This window comes from Euleptes europaea, chromosome 5 (genome assembly GCF_029931775.1).
Source record: "Euleptes europaea isolate rEulEur1 chromosome 5, rEulEur1.hap1, whole genome shotgun sequence".
NCBI classification, from domain to species: domain Eukaryota; kingdom Metazoa; phylum Chordata; class Lepidosauria; order Squamata; family Sphaerodactylidae; genus Euleptes; species Euleptes europaea.
In genome coordinates, this window is record NC_079316.1 from 1654418 (window position 1) to 1664196 (window position 9779).

Below are 9779 nucleotides of genomic sequence, written 5' to 3' on the forward strand. Positions count from 1 at the left end.
CTACCAACTTTACCCCCAGATCACATGGATCGAACAGTCACAAATCCAGGAATACCATTTGAAAGCGGGCGTTTCTTGCATTAGGCAGTAGTGGTTGGATGCAGTCTACTGACAGCTCTTGCATCAATGAGAGGGGCTGTGGTTCAGTGGCAGAACATCTGCTTGGCACGCAGAAGGTCCCAAGTTCGATCCCTGGCATCTCCAGTTAAAAGGACTAGGTAAGTAGGTGATGTGAAAGACCCCTGCCTGAGACCCTGGAGAGCCGCTGCCGGTCTGAGTAGACAATACTGACTTTGATGGACCAAGGCTCTGATTCAGTGTAAGGCAACTTCATGTGTTCATGAGAGAGAGCACTGTTAGTGGAACAGATCTAGAGGATCTAACCTCATTTTGACTATCTTCATAATTTTTTTCAACCACCATTACCAATTGAGATGACGTTCTGAGGATAATTTGTGGAAGCCACCAAAGTATGCAGAGGTGAACCAAAGCCTCTAAGCTGCCTCCTTAGGACGGTGGGTCAGATTCATGGATAGGAAACGGGAGCCAATGAGGCACTTGCTCTCAGCCACTCCCCGCCCTCACACGCGGGTGTCCATCGCGTACATTTTGGCGGTGGGCGTCTGCCAGGATGGGTGGGACAGGCTGGCTGCCTTTGTTCCAGGAGGGGCGTGAGCCTTCCGCAAGGAGCTGCAGGAAGAGTACCTGCCGGATCCGACACCTGCGTCCCACGCCCCAGGAGAGACCAAAGCAAGAGCCGCTGGTTAGCAAAAACCCAATAACCATTGTGTTCATAGCTGCTTGCTGCAATTTGTATTTTACTCAGAATGCTCCCATTTCTTGAGAGAAAATCTGAGGCCTGGAGAATTTGCTCCAACAACCAGCTTGCTTTCCATACATCAGACATTGATGCTTCCTCCAGTAACCCTGCCCCTCCCCCCCCCACTTCTGGGGGGCATCCTTTCCTTCAGGACAGAAACAGAAACTTTCCCGTCTTATTCACAGGCGAATGAGAGTGCCGTGCTGGAGACAGTTGCAAGAGGGTGGCTGAGTTGGTCTATAGTAGAAGAGCTAGATTCAAGCAGTACCTCAGAGACCAACAAGATTTTTGTGGTGTAATCTTTCAAGAGTCAAAACTCCCTGATGAAGGGAGTTATCTGATGAAGGGTGCTTTGACTCTCGAAAGCTTGTGCGTGCTCTGTGTGCTACGTGCCGTCAAGTTGCTTCCAACTTACAGCAGCCTTATGAATTAATGACCTCCAAAGCATCCTATCCTTAACAGCCTTGCTCAGGTCTTGCAAACTGAGGGCCATGGCTTCCTTTCTAGAGTCAACCCATCTCCTGCTGGGTCTTTCTCTTTTCCTGCTACCTTAAGAACATAAGAAAGGCCCTGCTGGATCAGACCCAGGCCCATCAAGTCCAGCAGTCTGCTCACACCGTGGCCAACCAAGTGCCTCTAGGAAGCCCAAAAGCAAGACGACTGCAGCAGCACCATCCTGCCTGTGCTCCACAGCACCTCATATAACAGGCATGCTCCTCTGATACTATGCAGCATGACTAGTATCCATTTTAACTAATAGCCATGAATACCCCTTTCCTCCATGAATATGTCCACTCCCCCCTTAAAGCCTTGGCAGCCATCACCACGTCTTGGGTCAGGGAGTTCCACAATTTAACTATGCCTTCAACTTTTCCTAGCATGATTGTCGTCTCATGATGCGACCAAAGTACGATAGCCTCAGTTTTGTCATTTTAGTTTCAACAGAGAGTTCAGGCTTGAAAGTTTACACCTACAAAATGTTATTGGAGAGCCAGCATGGTGTAGTGGTTAGGAGTGGTGGACTCTAATCTGGAGAGCTGTGTTGGATTCCCCACTCCTCCACATGAGCAGCAGAGGCTAATCTGGTGAACTGCATTTGTTTCCCCACTCCTACACATGAAGCCAGCTGGGTGACCTTGGGCTAGTCACACTCTCTCAGCCCCACCTACCACACAGGGTGTCTGTTGTGGGGAGCAGGAGGGAAGACGATTGTAAGCCAGTTTGAGGCTCCTTTCGGTAGAGAAATTCGGGGTTTAAAAACCAACTCTTCTTCTTCTAGTGGTCTCTAAGGTGCTACTGGATTCAAAACTAGCTCCTCCCATGCTTGAAAAGACACCTTTGCACCAGACACTCCACTGCAGTATTCTGCAGGGTATTGCCTCTTGGCAGCAGGAATCCCATGGCCTTCTGCAGTGTTCAAAGCTAACAGTCTGCTGTTGACTCTTACCTCCAAAGAGCTGCATGCAGCAGGTTAACAGACTACCAGATAAAAAGCATCCCAGAGCACCGCTCAGGCCTAGCCAACACGACCACCCAAATTTGTACTGGATGCCCACAAAGACATTGTGCAGAACCAGGGTGGAGCGCTCCACGTAGATGCCGACGGCATACCAGACTGAGCCAATGAGGCCGGGGATACCTGCAAGAAGCAGAACTGGGTGATGGAGGGTCCCAAGATCGCTTGCCCAATCTCACAGCATTCCATCTCCTGATCCACCCATGATCCACTCTGTGGAGTTTAACTTCAAAAACAAAAAGGGTCCTCAAGCCAGGGCTGGCTGTGCAGGTCTCAGTTCCACAGGGGCAGGAAAAACCTGTGGTTCAGTGGTAGAACATCTGCTTTTCATGCAGAAAGTCCCAAGGTCAATCCCTGATATCTCCAGTCCAAGGGACCAGGCAAGTAGGTGATGTGAAGGACCTCAGCCTGAGACCCTGGAGAGCCGCTGCTGGTCTGAGTAGACAATACTGACTTTGATGGACCAAGGGTCTGATTCAGTAGAAGGCAGCTCCATGTGTTCATGTGAATGAGACAATGACCACAGAAACTAAACAAAACTGAATTATTCAAGAGGGCTTTCCTATGCAATAGGGTGGCACTGTACGAACTGCTTCACAGTTACGTGGATAAATTATTAAGGACTGTGGATACTACTGAGCATAGTTTGCTGTAAGGTGGATCCGATTATGTAATTTTGCACAATGTAATGTGTCGTGCTAATACTTATGTTTTGCCTCAGTACCCGTTTTTAGACTTCAGGTTGGTTCTACAACTCAAATCCTATTTCACTGTTTACTGAATGTCCCATCCTGTCAATTGTATTGATTCATTCTGAATGGAGAATTTTCCATGAGGGCTAGAACACGTGTGCATGGACAAAGAAAGAGAGATTCTGAGGATCTTGAGGAAACCACCTACTAGGAGGTGGAATTGTAATCTTGTCTAGCACTGCTCATGCCCTGTGCAGGTATTTAGTTCACTGTGATAATCCGAGTTTCTGCAATCCCCAAATCCCCGGCCCTGCAGTCCTGGTCCCCAGTTACCTCCAACAAGAAGCATCAATCCAGAGATGAAGCAGATGCGGGTTTTGGTCCGGGGCTCCTCTGTTAGGAATTTCACACAGTCAAGGCCCAGAAGGAGGAAGGTGAATGCCAGGCCGGCCAGGATGTCAGCTGTGATCAGCATCACTCGGGTCAGGACCAGTTTCACTGCAGAAAGGGTGGGGAGAGAGGTGAGGTCAGCAATGGGACAAGGAGCCAATCCCGAAAGGAGAATCTCTGATGCTGAACATCTCAAAGTGCCCAAACGGAGTCAGCCCACTGGTGCATCTCACCCAGACCTGACTGCTCTGTCTGGCAGAAGTTAGGGTTGCCAGGTCCCTCTTCACCACCGGCGGGAGGTTTTTGGGGTGGAGCCTAAGAAGGGAGGGGTTTGAGGAAGGGAGGGACTTCAATGCCATTGAGTCCAATTGCCAAAGCAGCCATTTTCTCCAGGTGAACTGATCTCTGTCAACTGGAGATCAGTTGTAATAGCAGGAGATCTTCTGCCTCTACCTGGAGGTTGGCAACCCTAGCAGAACTAGAGCTGCCAACTTCCAGATCTCCCAGAATTATCATTGATCTCCAGACAACAGAGATCCCTTCCCCTGGACAAAATGGCTGCGTTGGAGGGTGGACTTTATGGCATTGTACCCTGCTGGGCTCCCTCCACCCAGCCATGGCCCAAAATGCCACCTGCCCCAGTCTCTACCCCCAAATCTCCAGGAATTACCCAACCGACCTCTGAGAATTACAACCGGTCAGACAACAGAGATCAGTTCCCCTGGAGAAAATGGCTGCTTTGGAGGGTGGAGTCTATGAAGAAGAAGAGTTGGTTTTTTATATGCCGACTTTCTCTACCACTTAAGGCAGAATCAAACCGGCTTACAATCACCTTTCCTTCCCCTCCCCACAACAGACACCCCATGAGGTAGGTGGGGCTGAGAGAGCTCTAAGAGAACTGTGACTAGCCCAAGGTCACCCACCTGGTTTCATGTGCAGGAGTGGGGAAACAAATCCATTGTACCCTGCTGAGCTCCTTCCTTTACCCAAGCCCCACCCTTCTCAGGCTCCACCCCCAAATCTCCAGGAATTGCCCAACCTGGAGTTGGCAGCCCCATTAATCTGGGGACAGCCTGAGCAGCAAGAGGTCATGCCAAGCACCTGCTACCAAAAAGCCCTTTCAAGCGGAGTTGGCCAAGGATTGGCCCCTGGAGATTCTGCGTGGACCGCAGCTGGGCCACCCCTGAGCCAAACCTTGCTCCAGAGGCTTCTGCAGGTGCCTTTATCCAGGAACCCCGAGTGATCCTTCTCTCGGCCTTGCTGCTCCTCCACCTGGGCAAGGGTCCCATGCAGACCTACATACGTACCTGGGTGCTCGGCAAAGATGGAGTCGTATTCATCACAAGTGGTTATCCCGTCGAACGCGTTGGTGACGCACTCCCACCACAGGCCACGGCACGTGGCACTCACCTACATGGGTGAGATTGCATTTCTAAGGCAGGACAATCCAGGTGTTTTGACCTTTCCAGACCAGCAGAAGCAAAGGAAGGACGATCCCTTCCAGAGGAGCCCACAGTGGAGGAGAAAAGTGAGGGAGACTTGGAGGCAGGGTAGGGTTGCCGGGTCCCTCTTCGCCACTGGTGGGAGGTTTTTTTTTGGGGGGGGGGGCTGAGGAGGGCGGGGTTTGGGGAGGGACTTTAATGCCGTAGAGTCCAATTGCCAAAGCGGCCATTTTATCCAGGTGAACTGATTGATCTCTATCGGCTAGAGATCAGTTGTAATAGCAGGAGATCTCCAGCCACCACCTGGAGGTTGGCAACCCTAGGCCCCGGCCAACAGTCTAGCCACATTTTCCTGTTCTTTCTGCCTCCTCTTTTTAAGCCTCCACCTGATGAAGAGTTCTAGAGAACGCTCAGGCTCAACCACTCTTTCGTGTTGTTTTTGTTGGGCTTTAAAAAGTTGCTCCTGGCTTTAGTTACTCAAGTGCATAATGTCCCTGAAGACCAGCCTGTTCAAAGTCAGACTCGGAATCCCCTTCCACAAGTTTGCCTGCTGGCCCCACGACGTGCCGCTGCCAGCTCGTTCAAGGGAACACGGATCATTACCCCCGCACTGATATTTAGAAAGGCAATGAGCTGACTAGGTGAGAAAAGCAACCCAATCTGTCAGGTATTAATGCCCCAGGGCTTCTGCAGAGCAGTTTGGTCTTCATGCTCTGAGCAGGAGAGGAGGGAGCACGGCTGCAGTTAGCACCCCTCCCCTCCCAAGGCCGCATTAATGGGACTCAGAGGGAAGCAGCGTCTGGGGGTGCCTTTGAACCGGGAAGGCAAGGTTACAGCGGTCTTGGCTGTAAATATGTGGATTTATCTCATACTGAGCAGTCAATGCATGCAGCCCTCCACGGAATGCATAAAGCTGCCCCCTCCCCAGTCAGAACCTGGGTCTCTCAAGGTCAGAGTGGCCTCCTCTGAGTGGCAGCGGCTCTCCAGGGTCTCAGGTGGAGCTAGGGTTGCTAGGTCCCTCTTTGCCACCAGCGGGAGGTTTTTGGGGCGGAGCCTGAGAAGGGCGGGGTTTGGGGAGGGACCTCAATGCCATAGAGTCCAATTGCCAAAGCAGCCATTTTCTCCAGGGGAACGGATCTCTATCGGCAGGAGATCAGTTGTAATAGCAGGAAATCTCCAGCTAGTACCTGGAGGTTGGCAACCCTAGGTGGAGGTCTTTCCAATCCCCTACTACCTGCTTCGTTGCAGTGGAGAGGCCGGGGACTGGACCTGGGAACTTCTGCATGCCAAGCAGATGCTCTGCCGCTGAGCTCTGACCCCTGGTCAGAATGAACTCGCTCCCCCTTTGCAGTTCAGAGCAAAGATGGCGAGAAAGACCCATGCCGATCAAGCAATCTGAAAGGGATTTGGTTTATTTGGTGGCTCCTCAGCCACTATCGACCGATATACCTTCCACTGCCTCATTGGCATATCCACCTTGATAAGTTCAAAACTAGAGGGAAGATGGAATCTCCACGTTTCCATGGTATTTCCAACTTCAGGACTGTCTCTCTTGGGGTGAAAACGCACGGTCGCTTTATCCTCCTTTAATCCCTGTTTTAGCCAGGATCGAACTCACATTGGGCGAAACGCATGCGTTCGATCCAGGCTGAATCCTGGCTGAAACAGGGATTAAAAGAGGATAAAGCGACCATGCATTTTCGCCCTTGGTACACCTCCCAGAGAGCATTACGCTCGTCTAACACCAACCTTCTAGTGGTCCCTGTCCCAAGAAGTGTCCAGCTATCCTCATCAGCCAGGGCCAGGGCTTTTTTGGCCCTGGCTTCACCCTGGTGGAACTCCCTCTCCTAGGAGACTGGGGCTCATCAGGACCTAACATAATTCCACAAGGCCTGGAAGACCGAAACGTTCTGCCAGGCCTACAGCTGAGGGTAGCAATGGTTTCCATCATGGCTGGCCTCCCTCCTATGGTTGCCAGCTCTGGTTTGGGAAATATGTGGAGATTTTTGGGGCAGAGCCTGAGGAGTTTGGGGTTTGAGGAGGGAAGGGACTTCAATGCCATAGAGTCCAATTGCCATTTTCTCCAGGTGAACTGATCTCTATCGGCTGGAGAACAGTTGTAATAGCAGGAGCTCTCCAGCTAGTACCTGGAGGTTGTTACCCCAACTCCCTCCCCTTCCCTTACTATCTAATTCTCTAGGGGACCCTGATTGCTCCCCTTAGGCTGGTTTTCTGTTCCTGTGCATAGATAGTCGAGCGCCACTGTTTTAAATTTTTACTGTTTTAAACTCCAAAATTAATATGTTAACTAGGATTAAATTTTCCTGTATGTTTATTAAAAAAAAAATTTAATCTGATGTGAACCTCTCTGAGCCTGGCCTTGGTGGGGGACAGAGGACTGTCTACAAGTCTAAAGATAAATAAATAAAATAAACGTTACTCTTAGATTTATTTTCTCTCGCTAGAGAATCTTCACGTTTTCGATCAAGTATCCCAAGGGCTTAAGAAGAGTTTCACAGTGGAACGCGAAGGCTGTTTGCGGTCTGTTCTTGAAATGTTAGCAAGAAAAAGAATGGGTCGAGTGTGAGGGGAATGCTTTTCATACAGACATTACTGTAAGCATGCAAAATGGCCTTATCGACTGGGGTTTTTGTATAGTCTGCTGGTGGACAATAGGGATTTGATGAATGGCTCTTGATGGCCAAGGGCGTGGGGTGGCTGGGGGGGGGGGGCTTGAATGGGACAGCTATTGGAATCATCCATTTATACCCAGGAAGAGAGAAGCTGGCCAAAGTGAATTGCTGAGAGGCTCCTAGCCAGCAGAAAGCGCTTCAGGGACGCCGGGCAGATGTTGCTTCTCATATACTCAGCCTCCAGCACACTCTCACCAAAAAGGAAACTCACCAACTAGCCCTGAAAAGTTCCTTCTGGAACACTGTAGCCCAGGAGTGTCAAACTCAATTGTTACGAGGGCCAAATACGACATAAATGTCACTTGGCGGAGCCGGGCCATGCCTCGCCAGCCCAGATCGAGAGTGTGTGTGTGTGGCTGCTTCGTGGGTCAGATAAGAGCTCTCAAGGGTCCAGATCCGGCCTGTGGGCCATATGTTTGACACCCCTGCTCTAGCCCTTGCAAGAGCAGAAAGCATGGCATCCTCCTCCTTCTCAGATGGTCCAGGATAGGGTTGCCAGGTCCCTCTTCGCCACTGGTGGGAGGTTTTTGGGGCAGAGCCTGAGGATGGCGGGGTTTGGGGAGAGACTTCAATGCCATAGAGTCCAATTGCCAAAGCGGCCATATTCTCCAGGGGAACTGATCTCTATCGGCTGGAGATCAGTTGTAATATCAGGAGATCTCCAGCTAGTACCTGGAGGTTGGCAACCCTAGCCTGACCTACCTCAAAGTGTTGTTATGAGTAGAAAATGGAAAAGAAGAGAACAATCTAAGCCACTTTGAGTCTTTGTTGGGGAGAAAGGCAGGGGTATAAATAAAGAAAGTAAATAACTAGATAAAATAAATAAAGTAGCAAAGAGTCCTCCTGTGACATCTTAAAGACTGACGTATTCATTCTGGCAGAAGCTTTTGTGAGTCAGCTGTGCGTCGGCCCAAGTGGATCTATGAAAACACAAGGCGTCATTTAGTCTTTAAGGTCTTTAAGGTGTCACTGGACTCTTTGTTGTTTTCTCTATATCATAATTCATTATTCTTAATATCAGGACAATTTCCACGGTGCCCCTGGTGCATCACAGAGTAAGAAAAGGGAAAGGCAGTTGACCAGGAAGGTCACAGTGATGGCGGGATTGGAAGGGTGGCTTTGGGTCACAGCTGGCTCTCTCCACCCTCCTTGTCTGTCCTACCTCCAGGGAGTCATCGGTATTCACCATCCAGCAGTCCGTCCAGGTGGCTGCGATCAGGAACCCGGCAGAGAAGAAGGCGAAGAAGCAGCCTAGGTATTGAAGGCAATGCTGCATTTTCTCCGGAGCAGAGGGGGCACTCCTCTGGCCCTGCACCTGGGTCCCATCAGGTCTGCTGCAAAGCCTCAGCTCACCTTTCAGCCACCTGCCTGTGCCTCTGCTAATGATTGACAGAGGAAAACTCAGGTTCTGCCGAACAGAGGGAGGAGGGCCTAGAGACGTTGTGATGAGCGACAGAGATGCAGCAGCCAATCACTTCTATGCAATTGAAGCCCTACATTATGCAGGGGAGATTATGCAGAAACAAGGGCCAGTCAGTCAAACCCTCAGCAGCCTGCAACTCCCCAGTGTGGACAACCCATAACTCCTCTTGCAGCTGAAGTAGGGTTGCTAACCTCCAGGTTAGGGTTGCCAGGTCCCTCTTTGCCACCGGCGGGAGGATTTGGGGGTGGAGCCTGAAGAGGGTGGGGTTTGGGGAAGGGAGGGACTTCAATGCCATAGGGTTCAATTGCCAAAGCGGCTATTTTTCTCCAGGTGATCTGATCTCTATTGGCTGGAGATCAGTTGAATTAGCAGATCTCCTGCTACTACCTGGCAGTTGGCAACCGTAGGGTGGAGCCTGAGGAGGGCGAGGTTTGGGGAGGGAAGGGACTTCAATGACATAGAGTCCAATTGCCAAAGCGGCCATTTTCTCCAGGTGAACTGATCTCTATCGGCTGGAGATCAGTTGGAGTAGCAGGAGATCTCCAGTTATTACCTGGAGGTTGGCAACCCCACTCCAGGTACTAGCTGGCGATCTGCTATTACAGCTGATCTCCAGCTGATAGAGATCATAGAGTCATAGAATAGAATCATAGAGTTGGAAGGGACCACCAGAGTCATCTAGTCCAACCCCCTGCACAATGCAGGAAATTCACAACTACCAACCCCCCCACACCCCCAGTCACCCCCTACTCCATGCCCAGAAGATGGCCAAGGTTCCCTCCCTCTCATGATCTGTCTAAGGT

The 9779-nt window shown here is 50.7% G+C and overlaps 1 protein-coding gene across 1 annotated transcript; it reads right to left on the reverse strand.

Moving 5' to 3' along the window:
• Nucleotides 1-581: 581 nt before the first annotated feature.
• On the reverse strand, nucleotides 582-8829 carry CLDN16 (claudin 16). The gene is made up of 5 exons (XM_056850285.1): nucleotides 8716-8829; nucleotides 4726-4828; nucleotides 3362-3526; nucleotides 2268-2459; nucleotides 582-721 (listed from the first exon to the last, which is right to left on the reverse strand). The coding sequence occupies exons 1-5, from the start codon at nucleotides 8827-8829 to the stop codon at nucleotides 582-584; spliced, it is 714 nt and encodes a 237-aa protein (XP_056706263.1).
• Between the last annotated feature and the right edge of the window lie 950 nt (nucleotides 8830-9779).

What these genes read in the sequence shown, in the direction of transcription:
- CLDN16 (XM_056850285.1), bottom strand. Translation starts at nt 8,829, where the DNA reads ATGCAGCATTGCCTTCAATACCTAGGCTGCTTCTTCGCCTTCTTCTCT. An exon ending in ATTGATGCTTCTTGTTGGAG is followed by an intron (nt 2,460 to 3,361) that starts GTAACTGGGGAC and finishes TGCTTCTTGCAG; the next exon opens with GTATCCCCGGCCTCATTGGC. An exon ending in CTGCATGCAGCTCTTTGGAG is followed by an intron (nt 722 to 2,267) that starts GTAAGAGTCAAC and finishes CGTGGGACGCAG; the next exon opens with GTGTCGGATCCGGCAGGTAC.